General features: G+C 38.5%; 1 protein-coding gene across 1 annotated transcript in view; it reads right to left on the reverse strand.

The window, feature by feature from the left end:
• Nucleotides 1–3,145: 3,145 nt before the first annotated feature.
• The window catches only part of LOC132149126 (leucine-rich repeat-containing protein 4B-like), a 39,939-nt gene continuing 19,727 nt past the window's right edge, over nt 3,146–23,357 (reverse strand). The window contains exons 2-3 of the mRNA XM_059558077.1: nt 11,607–12,124; nt 3,146–9,635 (exon numbers count right to left, since the gene is read on the reverse strand). Of these exons, the coding sequence (XP_059414060.1) occupies nt 7,692–9,635; nt 11,607–11,852 (2,190 nt within the window). The 5' untranslated portion in view covers nt 11,853–12,124 and the 3' untranslated portion in view covers nt 3,146–7,691. The remainder of the gene's footprint in view (nt 9,636–11,606; nt 12,125–23,357) is intronic.

Genomic DNA, 23,357 nt, shown 5'->3' on the forward strand with positions numbered 1-23,357 from the left:
ACCAAAGGGGTCAAGGTTGTGCTGGTTTGGATGGTCTAGTTCATCCCCTGCTGGTAGATTCCCACAACTAGAAGGGTCCATGACATTTGTCAAAATATATAATGGTTGTCAAAGATAGAATGTGCATTTAAGACATGATTGTTTAACGCAATGGCTTTTTCTTAATAATCACACCCACTAAATTTGATGAAATCATAATTTCAATTATATTATTAAAAAAAAGCATATAGTTAATAAAACTTTTTTATTATTATAATACTGTAAGAGGGGATGTAACAGTTTGATGCTTCCGGTGTCATTTGCTTCTGGTTATTTTAGCTAACAAAAACAGTCCATTATGCTGCTTGACATTGCAAGCTAGTATTTGTTAATTAATATAGTATCCAATATCCTTATTATAAATGCTTTGTAGTGTAAATAGTTTTACCATTTAATGCACTTTGTTATTATTCTAGTTATTTACTTGACACAGGTAAGTAATCTGAAGTCCTGCACGTTTCACTGGAAATAGATTACTTTTGCACTGAGATATAAGTCAAATAAGTTCCAGTAATTTCATTGATCAAACAAACATTTAAATGTCTATGTAGTATTCACACTTTTCTCACTCAGTATAAATGGGTATAAATTCTTAGCTGCCTTTATAGTTTAGGAAAGGGAAAGGGATTGTTATATTTGGGAGTCTGTGACATCCAAACATTTAAAACCCTCTGGGCGAGAACCTGAAGGTCACCATCTAATGTGAAGTCTTAAGCTGTTGGGGTTTTGGGAAACCCTCACTGGGGAAGGATAGAAAGGGATTTGTTTCACAGTAATGACTGCGCTACGAACATAGATGAAAAGCTTGAAAGCTGACAGTAGGGGAATAAGTTTAAAGTAAAATCAATAATTCTAGTTAAACTTTATTTCATATTAATAAATGTTTACTGTTATGTTGCTTTCTGCCTTTTAAGTTATTGCACCAAAATCAGTGTGAGATTTAATGTGCTTAGATAATGGCATGCTTTTGTTTCGCCTCTTCTGCAAATCTTGTTCTGCGTTCTGCCACGCTACACTGTAACTGGGTCACATTTAGATCATTCGGTTCGCTCCGTCTCAGATGGCACTGGTGCTCTGACCCTGAGAACCCAGATAAGTTTCTCAGCTTTCTGCAGCTCTAGTGTGGGTTTGCTTTATGCCATCACAGCATGAGCAGGTTCTTCATAAGGAGATCAGGTCACAGCTCAGTGCTCTCTCACCAGCCCCTCCACAGGCTGGCTGGGGACTGTCCACTTGCCTCTAGAACACACACCATCCCTTTCCAACTTCATTCAAAAACATACATCACACAGGGAATCGAGCCAATAAGATGCCCAAAACCTAGAACAGTAACTGTGTGGATGAAGAGCAAAAGGCACACTCTGAAATTGAACTGAAAGTTCACCCCCTTTCTTCTGCAAAAAAAAAGAAAGACTTTCTAAACCAGAGAAGAACCCCTCATGCTGTCTCTAAATTAAAAAGCAATGCGGGAGCACACAGGATTGAAGGAGAATTAAAACAATATCGCAAGGGATTTGTCCCATGAAATAAAAGATGTGAACTGAAATTTAGCGATGTAATTCATTCCCATTACTAAACACACTCAACTGCAACCTTATCTTCAAAGCCTTTGCAAAACCTAATAATAGCCATTTGTTTTAAAGGAGTCAATACCCAGTACCCTTTCTGCTGTTTCCAGGAAACACGTGCACAAAACAGGATGCTAATCAGCCACATATCCACCATCACAAAAGCTAGTGACATCTCTCAAAGTTCGAAACAGTGTAAAAGGAGCTGAAGCAGGCAAGTCCAAATGCAGTCGTTTAAATCATCACTTCAGACTTGTCATGGGTCTCAGGGACATGATGGGGAAGGATATTAATACAGACATGCAGAAGCACCAGTATACTGTACATGCATACATGTCTGGCCCATGTGCATTTACCAGTCGGTCAAGTACCATCCAATCACAAATGGCAGTGACATTTGAGAAGCTTGTGCCATGGAGGATTACATTAGATGACGAGTCACAAACTATCCAAAAATACAAAGAAGACACTGATGCGGTTTACAAGTCTAAGGTGTCACATGTAATTATTCATGCCTCTGTCCGTAGGCGCATGTGTGCTTTCGAGGGGAGAGGTGGGTAGAAGTGCTCTTTACTGACTGGGGTGAGGGTCTAGGATACAATCTTACATTAGTGTGTGTGTTCAGGGGCAATCAGTGTTTGACAAGCTGTTGCAGGCTCTTGTACAGATCAGTGCAATGACGCAAAGAGAAGTTGTGAACAACTGATCTCATTCTCTTCATAAAACCCCTCAAACAAACACGCACATAAATGTCCTGATGGATATCAGGAAGCCCACACAACAACTGCAATGGCAAACGAGGCACATGTTCAAACAAACCATACACGCGCTCCCTAAAACAATAAATCATTATGTGTGACTTTTGCCGCACACACTCAAGCTGTTTTAATGCTCAATTCCAAATCTGTCACACACACTCAATCTCAGGGGCTAAATAAGTCTTCAGGGTTGAACAACACACTGGTCCTCTCGCTCTCTTTCACTCTCGGCATCAGAGCAGAGGACAAGAGTTTTATGTGCAAATATCCTGCCAATTACAATAATAACAGAATTCAATAAAAGTCTGTCATAAAAGAGAATTCAATTTAAAATGCCAGAGATATAGTTGTTTTTAGAGAATATATCTAAGAGTGTTATATTTTTCTATATATTTTATACACACACAAAGATCTTTTTCATGTTTTCTTATGCTCACCAAAGCTGCATTTAGTTAATCAATTTATTACAATTTTAAACTGTTTTCTATTGTAAATTGTTTTTAATTGTAATTTCTTCTAGTGGTAAAGCTGAATTTTCAGCATCATTACTCCAGTCTTCAATGTCACATGATTCTTCAGAAATCAGTCTAACATGCCAATTTGCTACTTGATTAAATTTTTTTTTTTTTAATTTTGATTAAAAAAGTTTTTATATTGAAAAGATTGCTACTACTATTTTTGTGGAAACCATGATACATTTTTTTTTTTTTTGATGAATAGAAATTTCAAAAGAACAGAATTCCTTTGAAATAGAAATGCTATGCAACAATATTAAAGTCTTTACTGTAATTCTTGATCAATTTAATGCATCCTTATGGAAAAACGGATATAAAAATTTGAAACTTTTGAATGTGTAGCGTATATATTTAAATATGTATATATTCTCAAAATTGGGAGCATTAGTGTCAGAGTGTCGTGACGTTCTGTGCAACTCTGTAAAAACTGTGTTTGTTAGGGACACAAGCTACATCCACACCCTGCCATGAAAGATTTGTCTCTTCTTTCTAGCCCTGACAATTACAATGAACCAGTTTTATATGTGAAGAATGACACCATCCTTCGCAGCTGCTTTAGAAACTGACCCTCACCAGCAGTAGGGCTGAAGTATGGTTTGGATGCAATTGATATTCTAGCAACACACTCTCAAATGAATAGAAGCCAGTTGTTCTTGGTTTTGTGATTCAGACTGAGGAACCAATGCTATAGACCTTCTGCTGATAAATCCAGGATCAAAGTGCAAACAATCAAATACAAATCTTTGAAGTAAATGCGAGAATAAGATATTTACCCCCCACACCCAAAAGCAAGAGCTGCCCTAGATTTGTCTGTCAAAGTCTGAGCATGTCTGCAAAAAAGAAAAAAAAGGGACCATTGTCGCATGTCTGCATTTCTGAATTATGTATCATGACTACTACTAGGGAAGTTCCTTCCACCACTTCAGCTGGCTGGAAATTGAGCTGGCTGTCCCCTGACTTCTCCATCGGGGTATTAGAAAAAAAAAAAAAAACACCCCGGAAAATCCCAACTGATGTTGTCAAGCTCACCACATGCACACTCAATGACAACAGTCTCTTACAGTAAAACACACAGCCAAAACTCGCTCTTTCCCACACATACAAACACATACACGTGAGGGCAACAAAAACTATATCAATGAAAAACATTGGTCAAAAAACATGAATGTCTACAAATAAGCTTACGAAAGTTGAAATGGCCAGTTTCATTGTTTTCATACACTCACACACAGACACATGTTTAAGCCAAAACCCGTGACACCACACTCTCTGGTGCTCTTTGCATAAGTCCTAACCAGCTGGTGGGCAGGGTATTTCTCTGCAAAGCGAGCTTATGAGAGAGCTGAGATTGGTCGGCTCGATGTGTATGAGTGTGTTGGGCCCTGTGACTCAGATACCGCAGTGCTACGAGGGAGAGAGAGGGCTCCTGTCTTCCTACCTTTGTCACAGCTTTTGCATGCTTTGTAAGACTTTAGGAAGCGAGAGATATCTGAGGTTGCAGGCTAGGTGAAGATTGTGAGATATGCGATATGTTATAACAGTCTCTGCCCTGTCCCAGTACCAATCTGCTTGGCAATACTTTCTTGTAAGTTGCTTTGGAAAGAGAGCATATGCCTTGAGCACAAATGTAATACGATTACTGTCTGGTACACACATATGCACACACACACACAAACAGATGTGTATGTTAATCACCCGAGAAGCAAATGAACATATGCAAATCTCCTGCATGAGAGGGAGAATATGATAATTTCGAGTGTAGAGGACGATGTGCCTATGGAAGATCAATGGCGTTAGATACGGACATCTCGATGACTGCTACTCAAGGTTCATGAATGTCAACAGAAAGGAGGTTTATTGATATGCAGTGTACTGCGAATATGCTAATTTCTGATATAAGAACATGGATGGCAATGGTTATGTCCTCATAAATGGCATCCTATACAGGCTCCATCCTCGCATTTGCATCTGAGATCCAAACGCTGTGATGGGGACTGTCACAGAAGCAACAGTTGCCAGGGAAACCTCACCATAGGAACCTGTTGGGACGCTGTGCCAGAGTATGGGTGCGCCAATATGTCAGATGACAATTGACACGCCGATGTGCTCGCGTGTGCATATTTGCATGTGTTGTAGGCTAACAAGGTTTGACAAATACAGGCACTGGGACCCACAAAGATGGCACCCTGGCTCTGACAGTGTTTGGCACATTAGTGCGAAGGCATGTCGCCGTGGCAACAGGGTGTTGACACGGCACAGTCACACTTCTCGGCACTGATAATGGGTGACATTCTGAGAACGAGTGTGTATCAGAAACCCGGTCTCTCTCTTTCCTCCCTGTCTCTCTCTCTCATATCTCTTTCTCTGCAGAGAAGAACGCTACCACCAGCCAAATCACATTCTGTCTGCATCTCAGGAGAACTGTCTCCAAGCCGTAAGCTCTAAGGGTTACATACAGTGATACCTCAAATACATGAGAAAAAGAAAAGACAAAAACATAGAACAAATCAATGCCACCAAGTTTCACAATTTCAGTTGCCAGTTTGTGTGCCATTTATGTATATATATAGATATTTTTTTCTTTTTTTTAAATTTTGAAATGACTTCTGCTAACAGAACATTTTTCGTAATTATAACGAGTGTAATATTAGCTAATTATAATAACAATAACAATATTACAATTAAGATAACACTTGATTTTGAAAAAAACAAAACAAAACTAAAAGAAACTAGATAAAAACAAATAATGAAAGACACTTATTATCATAATAGTTTTAGTTTTAAAAGAGCTCTATAAGTTTCTATAGTTGTCATTTATTTGTCCATTTTCATTTAAAAAAAGCTTTCCAAACTCCAATCTCGCTCACTGAGTGGGTTTTCTCTTACCTTTCAAAAGCTGTCCTCTGTTCGCTTTCAGCTCAAACAGTAGTTCCGTCCACATGTCTGCACACAGTGTTCGCAATAATCCATTTTACCCCTGCAGAAATCACCAGAGTTTGTGTTCCATCCGAAATCTTGTTGATTCACGTTGGCAAAAAAGCAGGGTCCTGGTAAAGTTTTTGTCTTGTACAAAAGAGAGGGGACAGGCCATTGAGGGAGCCATTTTAAGGCCCATCCATTTCCTTGTTTGGAGGAGTTGTTGTAGTGGCTTTGTAATGCATCAAGCAAATTGTTGTCACTGTCAGTACGTCCACTGCTATTCCAGCTTCACTGAGGGGATTATCAGCTGTAGCGACAATCACTTTTTACACAATGAAAAACAAACATCACCTCTAGGTAAAAAATCCGCTATGCTTTTGACACTGGATGTTTTTCAATAATGATGATAGTAGTAGTAATGTAATGTCAACAGGAGCCTCTTTTTACTCAACTTTCAAATCAGATTTTACTAAAACATCGCACTAAAATATATTTTCTCAGTATAGCAGCATGTATATCAGCGTTTACAGCATTTTTCTTTCCACTGCATTGCATACTATCATCATTACTGTCTTTTTATAATTCTGTTGGGAATGGTGTTAACTGATATTGACCCAATTTGGGTGTCAAACGCCTGCAGAATCAAACAGTAGTGTATTTATAATGTTAATTAAAATTACCTCTCTTCAATGACCCCTGTTAGTTATAGAGCAGGAAAGGGAAACCTATTAAGACTTAAAAAACAAAGCCAAAGTATCTGAAATCAAAAACACTTTACCAGAATATCCATCTCTGTCCCTCCGTCTTCTCAGGATGCCCTTAAGTCCTGGGAGGGTGTACTAGTTTCAGACATTTGTTTTTATGCAGAGAAACGAATTATAAGTGACAAAGCGCTACAACAGCAGCTGCTAATTCTTCAAAAGCCGTGGCTTTCAGTCAGAAAAATGCAAAGATTCTTCATAATTTATTTCTCTGAATGAAAATATATTTATATATCATGTATACTTTCATAGTTTATATATTCTCTTAAAATGTGTATATCTTTCATTGTCTTTTTGATGTTCTTGTTCGTTTTCATCTCTTCCCCTCAACTGTGAGAGCCTTCGAGAAAGGGGAGAAACCGAGTCCATCATCTTGAAACATAAGCCGTCTACACAGTTGCTGGTATACTAATCCATCTTTCCTTCATAGACTGCAAACCTCTCAAAAATTTGAATGATCCATTTTGTTATCTGTGTTTTACGGTTCACTAAACCATTTACACATGTGAGTTTTCGTTCTCAGCTACTGTCTATAAATACTTAGGGTTGTTCATGTATTTCTATATACACTTCCTACCTAATGGTGTGTATGGTTTTGATTTTTATAGCATCTCTGCTTTATTAATGGAGAACTGTATACGCATAAATCTTTTGTCTGTACACATGCGTAGTGAGGCTGATGTGCAAAGATTTTGCTTTGGCACAGATTGGTACAAGTTTGGCACATAATTATCAATCTTGCATTACACAAAAACATATTGATTTATATCTTATTGGCAAATGTGGTTTTGTTTGCTGATGTCTGATGATCCCCTTCATACGTGCGGATCAGAGTAATGTAAAGATGGTGATTTTAAACAGCAGAGTCGTTGCTTGACTTCCATCTAGAAATTCCCACACTCTTTGCCAGTGTATGTACTTGGTAGTGATTTCACAGCTGTATCTTGTATTCTTGTGTAGGTAATATTTCATACAATGCTGGGTCTGCCTTTCTCATTACTCCTGAGAACATACCCATAGGGGTTGAACAGTCAATACCCTTCATCTGTTTCTGTCTCCCTGATACTGTTTCTCCATCTTTTATCTGTACATTTACCTTTCTCCCTCTCTCCCTTACTCTCTTTCTCAAATTCAGATCTGGGTTTCTTGGACATTCTCCTTGGAGCCACTTTTGAAAAGCAACGGCTCAATCTGTGGGTTCTGCCCTTTACCCATCAGGCCTTTCAGTGACCCGTGGATGCCAAGGGTCGGCAGAGGCATTGGAGAAGGCATGGAGCATGATGTATTACTTGCAGAGACTGGCACATGCGTGTAAGAGATGGGGGTAGTCTGGGCCTGGGAGCAGGGCGAAGGGTTGTTGTTATTGTTTAGACCTCCGCCAAGGCCCAGACCCATCATGTTATTGTTGAAGTGATGGGGCTTGTAGTAATGGTTGAGATGCTCTGCTCGTGCAAGGTTTGGGAGGTTGACAATTTCAGAGTGTTGCAGACGCAAGCTCTGTCCGCCTCCGCCTGACCCTCCTTGCGGTACTGTGGATCCTCCTGAGATGCCGCTGCCACGGATGCCCGTTCCCGGTCCAATCTCATCTTCGACATTAATGATCTCAATGGCTCGCGCCGGCCCGTGGTGTTTGTGTAACTGATGCTGCTTCCTCAGTTTGTAGAACACCACCAGCATGACGGCAGCCATGAAGGTTATGGCCACGAAGCAACCGATTATGATCTTGGTGGTCTTCATCACATCATCTAGTCCAGAGGGATAGCTGGGCTCAGAAATAGGGACAGTGAAAGTGGGTTTGGTTGCTCGGGGGGAGGATGATGAGCTAAGGATTGAGAGAGAAGAGGCAGTAGTTGGGACAACTTCTTGCCAGGGGTGCCCAGAAGGTTTAGGCCCGGGAATATGGATGGTCTCTGTGAAGGTATGCAATACTGAATCTTCTTCTCCCGTAGACTCCACCATTTCTACAGTGACCGTGGTGAAGTAGGTGTAGTTGACACTGACGTCTGCTGCGGTCACATTTAGGACAGCAGTTGCCGTTGTGTTCCCAGCTGAGTTGGTCACAATGCAGGTGTATTGGCCAGTGTCACGCAGAGTTACATTGGTGAAATTCAGTGTGCCATCATGCAGAACGGAAATACTGACCCTATAGGAGCCATGGGTCATTAGGGTGCCATTTGGTGTGATCCAGTTCACAGAGGTCATGGAGGTAGTGGTGCGACACTTGAGCTCAGCAGCCATGCCCTCGGTCACATTGAGGTCAGTGGGTGGCTCCACAATGACGGGGGCATAGCAGGTGAAATGGCTCTGGTCTAGCTCTCCTATGTACTTTCCCTTAAGGTAGGGTGGTGCATGGCATCGTGCACAACAAGTTGTGTTGCTTGGCACAGTTTCTTTCAGCCACCAGCTTAACCAAAGCACATCGCAGTTGCACACCCATGGGTTGTGATTGAGGTGCACTCGTTCCAGCTTCTGCAATGGTGTGAAAAGGTCATGGGGCAGAGAGTGCAGGGAATTGTGGGATAGGTTAAGCTCCTCTAGGTTCTTGAGATCATCAAAAGCATTGCGCTCGATGACCGACATCTGAGAGTGCATGAGCCATAGTTTGCGCAAAGATTCCAGGCCTTGGAAGGATCCGGGTCTGATGATTTCAAGACGGTTCCCAGACAACTCTAGTTCCTCCAGTCGCACCAGGGGAGTCAAGTTAGGGATGTCCTTTAGGCCACACATACCTAAGTTCAGGTAGCGCAGGTTGATGAGTCCGACAAAGGCTGCATCAGATATATAATCCAGTTTCTTAAGTTCACCTAGGTCAAGACGCCGCAGCGAGGGGACGCGGTGAAAGGCATAGCCTGGTAAAGTCTCAATGGGATTATTTCGTAACCAAAGTTCCCGCAGCTTGCTGAGGTACTCAAAAGCTTGCGATGGCACCAGCGTGAGGCGGTTGTCAAACAGTTCCAGAGTGTTGAGGTTTGGGAGGCCATTGAAAGCACCCACCTCTATCTGACGAATCTGGTTCTTGGAGAGCTGGAGGATCTCCAGGTGCCGCAAATGTTTGAACGTGTCTGATTTTATCACCTGAGTGAGAAAATTGCAGGTACAAGTTTAGGATTAAAATTGTGTGTGATATAATGTTTCTGTAAAGGATGTACATTATAGAAAATATAAAGTCATAGATAAAGAAAGAACATCCATTACTGTTTGTTGTGCTTTACAGAAATGCTGTTCTGCAAGTTGTTATCAGCCACTCTTAATGTTTGAAGAAAAACACATTAAAGGAATAGTTCACCCAAAAATAAAAAATTGTGTCCCTTTTTTCTCAACCTCATGTTGTTCCAAAACCGTATCCTGTTATTTTTAATCAGTGAAACACAAAAGGGGAATTTTTGAAGAATCTTCAAGCTGTTTTTTTTTTTCAGATCATAGTGATAATTTTTTTCATCTCAAAAAACAACAACATAAAATCACTTTTAAATTAATCCATATGACAGCTCTGTGCAAGGAACAGAAAAAAAGTTGCTGTTCAGGGCAAATCTTACCATCCGCAGTAGCACCCAAATATAATTCAACACATTTGAACTGGCATTTGAACCATGTTAAATTCTGACACACAAACAAATGCTGTTTAGTGTCTAAGTTAAATCTGCCACAGGGCACTGGACCAATTTAGAGAGGATATAAATGACTAATGAATTAAAAAACATTACGTCTGTTCTCACACACCATTATCATGCGGCTTTAAAACAGCAGATGGAATACTTTTATTGCGTATCCGTTTTTGTATCCTAACATAAATTGTTAACTGAAAGGAAAAGTACTGCATAAGGATTTCTCAAAAAGCTCTAATTTTCCACAGAACAGCATACCGGTTTTAAGCGACATGAAGATGAGTAAATAATGACAAAATGTTTGAGTAAACGGCCCCTTCAAACCCCCCCCCCCATATAAATGGCTTGCAACTGTAAATCTCAGTAATGGTGGAAACCGTCATGATATTAATGTGCTAAAACCTGATGAAAAAAAATAATGAAAAGACTAGAGAATATTCACAAACCCTAAATGCCGTGGGTTCTAAAACAATTTGTCTCTGTGCATCGGATGTAGCCAGAACTGCTTTTCTTGGGCAGCGAGAAGCTTCCTCCTGGCCTACTGCCACAATCCCCTCTGTATATAGAGCAGGGGAGGGGAGGAGGGTGTTAAACACACTGGGTTGGGGTTTTGAAGAGGAGGGTGGAATGTGTCAGAGCTGCACTCTTGGTAAAAAGCTAAGGGAGAGATAGAAGCCAAAGAATCTAGGATGCCTTCAGGTATTAAAACATTTTTAGATTTTTAATCATTTCAAGTGGGGCTTGAGGACACAACAAACCAAATCAGAATTGTTATGCTTAAACGGTGGCTTGATGAAAAGCATTATTATTATTATAAATTTTTAATAGGCTTGTTTTTAGTTAACACTTTCACTGTCGGGGTGAGCAGTGTATTTGCTCGCATCTTTTCATCTTAAGAATAAATCTAAACATTCACACTTAAAGTAGGTCATATTAACACCTGACTTCAAACTTAAACCTCAATATTTGAGCAAGGCTGAGCCGGTGAGCATGATTTCACCAAGTACAACATGTTCCTGGATCAACATCCTTGTTGATCCTGGAACAACATTCCAATCAACCAATCAGAATTGAGATATAACTTTTCAGGAAATATCTGTTAGGCTTACAATCAGGGTTAGGTTCTTTACACCCTTGTTAATCAGCTATCATTTCCCACTGATTTTAGGAATGAATTATGGGTAGGGTTAGGTTTAGGGGTAGGGATTGGGTTAAGTCTATATTTTTGGACAATACTGTTGACCCAGGATCATCAAAAGATGTTAATCCAGGAATATGTCTTGGCAAAATCACGGCGACCGGCTGAGTCATTTGTGCTAACACAACTCAGTCTTCAAGCAGCATTAGCAAAACTGACACTCAATAAATCTAAGAAACAAACCAACATAAACATCCTCTCCCAAAGCCTGATTGGAAAAAGAATGGTGCAGTCAGAATTTACCTGTATTGAGTTCTCCTGTAAGTTGAGGTATCGTGTGTTGTTTGATATACTGTCGGGCACCTCTTCTAAGTTTCGTCTTGTACAGATCACTCGACTAGCTTGATTAGAACAACTGCATGGAGTGGGACAGGTGGAGGCGGCTCCGACTGCCTCTTGACCTGGGAGGATGAGCCACAACAGCTGCTGAACCAATAAGAGGAGGGGGGGGGAGGGACTAGGAAGGCTGGTCACCGTGGTGATGCGCATGGCAACTGGGTCATGACCCTTCCTGTGTTCCAAAGAGGATGGTAGGCTGATTCCAATGTCTCTTGAACACTGTCTCTTTTAACAGCTGTAGATTCCTTCTGCAATGGATGTCACTTCTGCATTTTTCAGTGGAAATATTCAGTCTCCTTGGTTGGTGGTGTGTTTTGTCCTTGTTTATTTTTTCATACAGGTACAGTTACATAAGTTGTGTCGTCTTTACATTAACAGGTCCTCTTTTTTGACAGGCCTCTTTGTGATGAATGCATGTTTTACTGCAAAAGAGAAACAAAGAAGAAAGTCATGTTCTCTTACTCCTATAGAGTCAAATATTTCCAGTTCATATAAAAGCTAAAATGCCACACAATAAGGAAATTAATGGATCAATTTAAAAAGGACAAAAATAGTTTTTAGGAATGCAAAGACTATTGATGTTACATATACAGTCTTGTTTGGACAACTCAATGACTGTACACTGATAATGCACCCAGATTCGTGTCTCTCTCTGTGCATGTTAATGATCCTCTTTATAGATATTCATGTGTTTTATGACCAACAGACATCAAAAACAACATCCTAGACTTCAAATTGACTGCTGTATGCAAGGTCCAAAATCAGCTTTCAACCACACACTGGCCAGTGGCAGGTGAATGAAGAAAAATTACAAGCTTAATACTTCATACCAGCCATATAAGTGTATTATTCAACATTTTTAATAAAAATGCTTTGTTCATATGACAATTTATTTATTTATTTTTTGATGGGTATCACTAGCAGCATCATATGGTAAATGAGACAATATCCTCCCATTAAAACTGCATCTGTCATAAAGACAGTGAGACTCATAGAAATGTTGTTCCTCATTTACATTTGGGAAGCATAATGTCTTGCCACATGGAGTTTGCAGGAAATAACCAAACCTTTATCCAAGCTATTGTTTTCTAATCGTTTTCTTAAGTAGATTATAGTAGTTTTTTAGTAGCAGTAGTTGATTTTTAATCAGATGTCACAACACAATCTTCTGTTGTGACTTTAAATGATTCAAGTTTGATGGTCACACTAATCTTCTTTAAATTTAAACCATGTATTATGTTGCTAGAGAGCATCAAACGTTTTCATAAATGCCACAATCACATTTTACTCGTATCTGGCGAGTGTTCATTCTGGATCCTGGCTTTACGGAATACGCAAAACAGATCTAGCTACACTTTCACCTTCACCAGATTTGTGTGCTTAGCTCCCTTGTGCTTTTCTACAATAATACTGCACGTGTGAACTATGGTGCTAATCTTTCTGTCCATACTCGCCCATAGCCTTGAGGCCCATGGGGTCTTAGAGCAGCATTAACTGGTGCAATGTGTTTCGGCTGATGGATGGCTAATTCAACCTGAACCCCATGCAAGGGGGCTTAGCTCTCTCAGGTTATTTAGACTCCAGTAACCTTATATAAGGCTATCCAATGAGACACGGGCCGTTACTAATGATGATGTCCCTAATTATCATACTCTGACATGCATGTTCATTTAACACAGCATTTTACACTTCGGCACAGTGAAAAATGAGAGAGGAAGAGAGACAGGAGATGGAGAGATAGAGAGAGAGAGAGAGGAGGGCAGAAGGATGGAGAGATTATTAAACTGATAGATGACTGTACAGCTGCAGGGATAGAAAATAATCATCAACACTAATAGATGAATACTGAAACAGAGAGAGAGAGAGATCCAAGTGAAATGTGAATGAGAGACAGACAGTAAGGAACAGATATAGAGAAAGGGTAATGTTAAGAGGATGAGACAGAGGGTGAGGAAAGAGAGGAGAGGGAGAAACATTAATATTAATCATTTCTCCCAGAGAGAGATGCATGAGGAAGGCTTAATAGAAAGGGATGAATATGAAACAGACAGAAAGATAAGAGGAGAAGAACGACAACATACTGTAGGTGCATTAAAAACAACAAATGCACAAGAAAGATGGGAGAGATGCAGGGAAGAAAACACAAGGGAATGAATATAAAACAGGTAGTGATAGAAAGAAAAGATATAACTGAACTCTGTGTGAGTGTGTGTGTGTGATACAATACAATTATTGAACAGTCAATAACAATACAACACACACATACAAGCATGTCTGTGAACACACTGAGTCTCGTTCACTAATAATCGCATACAAGTATACTTATGTGCACTGGAAAGAGTATCAGACAAAATCAGAGTTATTACGTGTTATTTTTGTTAATTGTTAAAGGTCACATTAAACTTTAAAAACTAGAAATTACTTCAGACCCTGCAAAATGATATCTTCCACCAATGATATCACACTCTTTGCCTTTTCTTTTGAATAATAAAAGTAACAAAGAAAAGAATAATTCAAATTGTTGAAATATAGGCCTATCATCTACTCCACATTGTATTGAGTCAAGCAGTCTGTTGGTCAAATGTCTTTCACCATATAATGAAGCATTTTAGTCAAGAGTTCACCAACTTCCACTTCTAACATTTGCATATGGATGGAAGTGAAAGGAACATTAAGTCTGCACCTGTCTTCACCTGTCAAAAGCCATTTTCACTCTTTGCAAATGTATTCTTATGCACTCTAAAGATGCAAGATCTTTACCCCTGAGAAGATTTCCAAGAAATGCCAAGTTTGTCATTCTTAATGACATAAAACAATAAAAACCTTTTGCAGAGGCATAGACTACACATGACCAATTGCACTTTTAAAACTAAATCCAGATCGAGCTATAAAAGCACATTATATTGTTAAATGAAGTAGGCTCACTTAGTTGTTCAATTTATTAAGAAATATTTTATATAACAACATTTTGTCTTCACACATTTCCTGTTTCAACAGCCACTGGAATTCTGTGGAATTTATGTATATGATGTTTTAATATTTATCCTAAATTTAGACAAAATATAAGTGCGAACTGAATTAATGTATCATTAATTTCTGCCTGAAAATATTTGCCTACTCTCTTTAATAAGCTAAAATACAAGGTGATGAACCCTGGCCCAAAAACACACAGACACACACTCCAGTCAGAGGAACAAATGTGACATCCCCTGCTGCTGCTTGACAGTGACCATAACCAGTGTTTTACTGTAAGCATTAGCATGCCTTTATGGGCAAAAGCCATTTGTAGAGCTGTCATGTAACAGGAAGCCATGCCCCAGGCCTTCTTCTATAAACACTGCAACTCAAGCATCACTAATACAGTCACCTGCTGCCTTTCTTCTTCCATACTGCATCTGCTGGTGACCAGGCGGGTAACCACAGTCCCCACTATTGGGCTATAGCCCAAATGTGTTTTCAATTTCTGATGTTCGGTATTTTCCACAATTTAAATAAAAGAAAACAATATAATTTTTTGGAGATTTTAATGATCAAATGAAAATGGAAACTGACAGCGAAAATGAAGCTGTCAAGTTTCAGAAAGGATGTGCACAGTAAAAAATGGCCAGCAGTTGTTCTCAACCAGGCCTCCGCGGTCCACTACGGGGGCCACAGAATGACTTAGAAGTATTTAAAATAATAGAATTAAATGCGTTTAATAAATGAATAATAATCAATTACATGTTTTTTGTTTGGTTTTTTACCTCAATAACTATAGAAGAACATACAGTTTCATAATACAGATCATAACCACTGGACTCACAAAATAAATTGTGGTTAATTAATTAGTCATGTTAATTTAATATAAATGTCTGAAAGCAAACAGCCTTGTCATAATTACAGCAGAATTACTAGAAATATCTTTGTGTATCCACCTTTTTCTTCAACACGGAAATAAGCCTATGGGTGAGACTTCCGGTTCATTAGCTGCTATAGGTAAAAAACGAGGAGAATAACATTGTGCAGTAAACAGTAAAACTGTTTGCACTACAAACCAGTGGGTTCTTAAGATAACAGATTAAAATAATATGATAGGACACATCAATTGTCACTGCCTTATGGATTGCTTGTGTAACCAAATAAATTAGTTTTTGGTTAATAATTTATAAAAGCATCATTAAAAGTGGCCCATTTAACTTGTGCACTATATAAAGAAATTTAAGAACAAATCTTTATTTTGAATCTGTTATTCATTTCACAAAACCGGTCAAAATGATTCATTTACTTATCAGGTTCTTGACTTCAGCCAGTTGGCTGCAGTTGCTGTGGTTCTCAGTTTAACTCAATGGAGGAGAAGATTCAGTAATGTAGGCCTTTTTATCTCACAGAGCTGTTGTATGATTTCAAAAAGCTTAAAATAAATAAAAACAGCATCAGATTCATTAATGAAGCCCACTTTCTAAATATGAGTGAAAAAAGAGGCTATATATAATAAAATGTATTTGAAATACATTTATTTTGAGCTAAGTATACTACAAATACATGTACATATTTATGTGCTTAATACAAAATACCCAGAAACTGTACTTTTGATATACTAAACTGGTATACTTAAAGTCTGCTAAATTGAAAGTCATTTTGTGCTTAATGCACTTTAATTGTGCAGAAGTAGTGCTGAGGTCCAAATAAAGATATACTTAAGAATATCTGATTGTGCTAAAGTGGAGCTATTGCAAGTATACTTAATATATTTAAATATATTGCATTGAAAGACTCATATTATACAGAGATCTTTCAATTCTTAATAATAGTGCTATTAAAACACATTTTAGGCATAAGATTAAGAAATGTTCATTGTGCAATAAAGAGATACTCCAAATAAAATTTGATTATATTTTTTGCAGTCAATATATGTCAATAAATATATTAATGGATTTTAAGTATACTTAGTATGAAATAAATGTATTTTAAATAAATGTTGACAAAGGTGTTTTACTAGGGTATACCCAGACAGGAATGTTTCCTTTACAGTCATCTACATATTTATAATATAAAATTATAATGTTGTTTACATAATACTGATTTCATTTCATACGATAATAAGGTTTTGGTATTATATACACTTCTAGAAAACATAGCAGTTCACTGTGGGCAACTGGGAAACACACTGTACCTGCATTTGCAAGAAGGTTATGCATTTAACAGCATGACTTAACCAGGTTAATGTTTAAAATGGATCATGGGCTCAGTCCCTGATGTTTGCAGCATCTTATCACACTCGTTCATAACGCTGCATTTTGTGAGCCAAAAAGGGGAAGAGTCCTTACTATGAAGTAATTATTAAAACATCATCCTGGAAATTACGGTCACCTTGTTTTATCTATATGTGTTGTGTCATCTTCATGCATGATTGACAAGAGCTACAGTTAGCTCAGAGTGCCAACTGCCAATTAAATGGCTGTAATGGGAGATGGCATCTGCTGTGATGTTGATGGGAAATGGAGTCCAAAATGACAGTGATGACAGGAAATTCAGTCAAAAGTGAGCCTGTTGGGAAATGTGGTTTGAATCGTTGGCTCCATTGACACAAAATGTGTTTGAGGTGTGCATGTGAGACACTGTGATCCTGTTATGTTCACTGGCTCACACGCACTCGAATTCTCAACCCACCTTGAGTCCTTTATCACATGCTTTGTGTCACTGTCCATACCCGTGTTAAACCCCACTGATTGCCTTTATCCTCTCTCCCTTTCCAGCACCCAGAGGCCGACTTAACCATTAGGCAAAGGTGGGCGACCCCTAAAAAGCTTTTTATATACGAGATGGTCAGATGCACAAGTAGCTTTGAATGTGCTTCTTGTAGAAAATTGAGGGCCCTATGATTTCCACAAAGCAGAAAAGGTGGACGGAATCATGGAATCCTTTCATAAAAACTGAATTTACTGTGTAATGAGGAATGTCACGGATTGAATGGCACAGGATTCATTTTTAAATAGTATATTTGCCATTTAACATTCACATACACTAGTCCATATTGCAATTTGATTTAAGTGTCCTGACTTGCATTTGATTTATTCATCCAAAACACAGTAAATTCCATTTTAATGAATGGCGCTCACTTGTTTCTGTTCAGGACCCAGGTAGAGGGCGCATGCGCAGTTACTTTCCACACTTTATGTTTGGTTGAAATAATCCTTAAGCATATAAATCTATAATTTCCTTCAGTTTAATTTAAATTTGTAATTAAAATACTAAATAAATAAATGTATTATAAAGTTTAGAATTAATAATTGTGTAGACAATTGTGCTGTGAAAATTACCCAAAGTACCAACTAGTGTCCAACAATGTCATAACCTGTTTAAACGTGAACAAAGGGTCTACAACTGTCAACAATTGGTGAAAGATACTTGGATGTCCTACTTCTTCTACAACACTTTTACCGTCCATTGAGGGCAAGGAAAAGCAGTTGAGAATAGTGGAGAACAGCGAAGCGGCTGAAGTGGTTGGCTACACATTCTATATAATGTTAATCCAAGAAAGATAACTATAACAATAAGTATATTGGCATCCATACCAACGGATGATAACAGTCAACGTTATAAGCACGCTCTGCAGTTTTGTTGTTTGCCACTTTACAGTTTATGCTCATTAAAGTCTGATTGGCTGTGAATGTTTTTATTATTCATCAGCAGCATAGGACTTCCCTATTCTCATAGAATTATTATTAGATTTTTATAGTTATAGTCACTGTTATAGTTATTGTCCTTGATGTGAATGAGCCTTAGAGCTCCAAAAATGACAAACAAAACAAATAACACACACAAATATTCCTAACGACTCAGACTTCTGGCAACTAGCGTCAACTTCTCCGGACAGTAAATGGGGGCAATAGATATTGCATCGTTTACTCTTCAAAATATATTAAGAAGCGATGTCAGTTGACCCTTAATGGCAGTGACTCTTGAACAGGGGGACTAAAGTTCTAAAGGCTGGATGACTCAAGATTATTTAAAATAATATATGATTATTCATATATTTAACATTAATATTAAAACAACTATATTAAAACAATATAACTTGTCCCCTCAACTCTTATATATATATATATATATATACTGTATATATATATTATTGTTGTTTTAATTTGTAATTATTATTATTATTGTTTTTAATAGGGGGCCTTCAAGTCAAAAAGGTTGAGAACAATTGCTTTAAGGTGTGAAAGGAAAGAAATGACACACATCACCTTTAACCTCTGAATAATAATACTCACCCACGCACATGTCTTACTTTTAGCACAGATACTGTGCACAGCCACACAGGACAGTTGCAGAGCACTGCTTCCTCTTGAGGGAAAGTCCAACTGTAGTTAAAGACACTAGCATGGATTCTGAGGGCCTCTTTGATTCAGCTGCAAAACCTTCTATTACATCAGCTGTAATAGAGAGGTGATGCCTCAGCATTACATTTAAGATCCCATCACGAACAATGCACATACTGCAGCGAGAGAAGACCCCCCCACCCCCACATGTTTGCCAGCTGATGCGGAGAAAGAAAAAAAACGCCTATTCTATTTTTACTTCTGAGTTCAGCCCAGCAAATGTGTTTATTCCTTTTAGAGGGAGATGTTTGAGGTGGTACGCCACAGACAAGGGGGGCCGCTAAAATAAGGAATTCTGCCGTGTAAGCAAAACCCCAGAGATAAACCATTCATCTGCTGTTATACAACAAAACATGTGGACCTATGATGAAAAATGGTAATTATTGGTCGGGCAGATTGCCACTGACAAATGCACTGGCACAACAACAATATGTATGTTGAGCTGTTATTGTTTCCCCTGTAATAAAATTGTGACAATTAATTTTAGTGCCTAACACACTGGGTGGCTGCACTATTTCAACCGAGACAAGAGCGCTGCAGTTAAGAAAAGTGGAGTTTTTATCGAACAAGGCATCAATAAAATGTTTGTGAATCACTGGAAACATGAAAGTATATAGAACAGCCTCTGGCATTCAGTGAGCAATATATCTAAAAATATCTGACGATCGAGTTATCTTAGTGTGAAAAGCTGAGATCAATGGAGCAAGTAACACAAAACGCTGCTGATCCTCAGTGTTGCGATGATGTTAATGAAATGTAACTAAATCCAATAACTAGGCCATACGTTCCTCACACAGAGCTGTACAGTGCGTTAACTAGGCTCAGCAGTCGGCTAAGTACCTTATCATCAGCACAGACAATGAGCAAGCTAACATAAACTCCACACAAACTCTACAACAGCCTTCATTATTGGGGAAAGACTCTTATTATGCAAACATTACGGAAAAGAAAATCCATACATATTTAAACTTCTGCTCAGCATAAGGATGGATTTATTCTAAATGGCAGGCATTATGTCTTAGCAGAGTGCTAATTCCAAACTAGAAGTTAGTTAAAGGCAATCTGATGGTTTTAGTATGTAATTGTAATTATGAAGACATGATGACCCTGACATGACTTATAAAACTAATTTAACGCTTTATTAATAAAGGCACTGATTAGGGATATCAGAGCACTGTCAAAGCGCTTAGACAACCTACGAAATTAGAATTGACATTTCAAATGATCGTAATAATAATATAAAAATTTGATTACATTTCTGGTCAATTGTATCTTAATGTTGAAGCATGCACATAAATCTTTCATTAATTATCAAACTGAGAATGCAATGCACACTGAGTCTGCCTGAATTTCTTCATGGTGCTAATAATATAGAAATGAATAAAAAATCTGGGACTTGAGGACCTAGACTCTTTGGTGTGAATGGAGTTTCTAGTGGCACTTGCACATCCTCGATATTAATCTACAGGCTGATTTTCTGACCAAAAATTACAGAGCACAAAGCCCCCGCAGGATTATTATTATTATTTTTCAGATCTGCTCCTGGAGTAAATGTGCCTGATGTCCTGACTGACAGACAGAAAGTTCACACGGCCTGTCACTCAAGATGACCACACGTAACTCATCTCTGTGTAAATAAAGACTGAACTTTGTAGCAGGTGTGCATGTTTGTGAATCTGATGCTTTTTAAATGTTTATTTTATTATAGATAGAAAGACTAAAAGACAAAAGAAATGAATAAAAGCTTACTGCCAACAGGTTAAGTCAGTGTGCACACTCGATGGATGGACACGTACAAGTCTTGATTTAAACACATCCATCCTCAAGTGTGAAATTAATAGATTCAGTATTAATGAGCTAGATTGTGCTCATTTAGATAATGTCATTTTACAGTAAAGTTATGTTCAAAAGCATAATTTAATCTGTTTTTTTTTATTGATACAATGTTTCACACTATCAGCATTTTTGTATATCCAAAATTTCCCTGAATACTTGATACAGTGCGTGCCTGTTTTTCAAGAAATCATGTCTCAATCCAGCTTGCAAGCTCAGGATGCATCAAATATTCAGGTGATTTTTTTTTTTTTGGTTCTGTCTGAAAAATAAATAGTAAACAATTATTAATATTAACCACAGCATTGCTAAATAAATATTTTATCCAATTTTTATAGCATATCTATTTCAAGGAAGTATTAAGCTCTGTTGTGCTAATGTAATGTGACGGGTAGCAATAGTTTATTTTTAGGCAGTCACATGGGAGAGAGGCTGACATGATTTTTTATTCTGTTGCTTCACTATGGGCAGCAAAAGTGCATCCGTCGATACTCAACCACAATAAGGTCTCTGTTACAACTTGTTTTTAAGTTTTCTCTCCATTATTTATTAATTCAGTAACCTCAAAGAGGAGCTGCAGTCTTTCTGCATGCCTGAGGTTACAAAGTCCTCCGTTCTTTGGTGTAAGAAGTGTGTGCTCAACCTCATTTTCATCCCCATTTTGTCTCCCATTATTCTTCTGTTTCTGGGATTTTAAACTGCCATGCTGAATCCAAGTAAAACAGCCTCAGAGATGCACACAGCCAAGACTTTACATTAATAAACATGCTCGTTGTGCAACGTTATGACAATCACCCACTTAAAAAAGACCAGATACCACAAATTTTTTTTCTCAAGCTGTTTATATGACGAGGGCTACTGCTTGAACACTTTTAAGTTGCTTCTACCCCATTGATTTTTTTGTTTGTTTGTTTTTTGAGACTGAGAGACTTCAAAGTACTTTAAATAGTTCAAAAAATATATGTAACACTATGCATCAGGCTTGAACTTTACCCAAAACCCCAACATTAAAAGTTTTAATTACAAAACGTTAAACTCACCATTTAAAAATGTATAAAACATAAATACATTTAATACATTTTCCATTGCTATGATTCGGAGGAACATACTAAGGAATTTAAATTTAAACACAATATGTGTCAATATTATAATTTTTACACGTTCAAAAAAACATTTTGATTCAACATTTAAGAAGATTTTAGCCATCTGCAAACATTGCAGCTGTTAAAGCCATGTGCAATACTCGAACCAATGAATGAGGTTTTGACGTCACATGCCCACATCCCACACACACTCCTCCACATGTATGCGAGGAGCTTGCACAATGCGGCTGGCTCCAGTGGTCAGAGACATGACTAATAGTATGCTAACTCGCCTGCTTTGTGTTGGCTGTGTAGTGGCTGATTTATGTGTAGGCTCGGGGGAGGGAAGCCCTCCAGGTTATTGAAATATTCTACGTGGGGTTTGAGGCTGAATGTTTGTACAGGTAAATCGATAGTGCAAGTCAATATTCTACCCACGGCCAAGCAAGTCAAGAGGGGCAAGCAGGGTAGCATGGGAGCAGGTGCCGACACCTGCCCACCTCCGTACAGGTCACATCATGTATCACAGCAAATTAATACTGACCTCCATTTTACTTTCACACTTTATTTTTCCACACCAGAGTTATCCTGCCATCTACCAAGGACATGATCTGTGCGTGGCCGTGTTCAAGTGGTCTGTGAGAGACTGCAGGGCTGGATGAGATCTGATGGGATGTGATTGGGAATGATGGGGCTGCTGATTGTAGAGGAGAGATCCTCCTCTCGCATGTGTCATAAAGTTTTAGCGCTCAGCCGTGGTGGGACTTTGTACAGTGATGTAACGATGTAACGGATCGGGATGTAAGATGACGTGGCGGCGGGGGGCTCATATGTAGACTTGTAAACAACTCATACCTGTGGATCATTTTGAAACCTCAAGTGTGCATGGGAAAACAAGTCATAAGTATTCTGTGATCCTCATCCAATCAGATGTTAAGTACACACAGACACTCTAAGATCATAAGCAAGCACATGTACACAGCACTCTCTTACACTATTACACATATACAAACACTCCTTTCTGATTTACTCAGACTAACAATTCCTCTCTGAGACTTCCTGTCTGACTGCGTTTTCATTTCTCCTTGTTAGGATGCCACAGGGCTGGTGTCTGTTCTCTTTGTATGAGGACACTTTTCAAAATAAATAAAAGTTAATGCAAAAACACCCACCTTAAACATACACTACCATTCAAAAGGGTTGGGCTCTTTACAATTTATTTTGTATTTTTTGTAATACCTTTCTGTCATGAAAACACTCTGAAAGTTTAGCATGGTGATATACATGGCAAAGTTAAATGAATGTGCTGCGGCAGAGCAAGTACTTCAGCCAGTACATTCACAGACATGCTGGTGAAGGTGGAGGCTTTCTGAAGTGCG

Source organism: Carassius carassius, chromosome 9 (assembly GCF_963082965.1).
Source record: "Carassius carassius chromosome 9, fCarCar2.1, whole genome shotgun sequence".
Classification (NCBI taxonomy): Eukaryota; Metazoa; Chordata; class Actinopteri; order Cypriniformes; family Cyprinidae; genus Carassius; species Carassius carassius.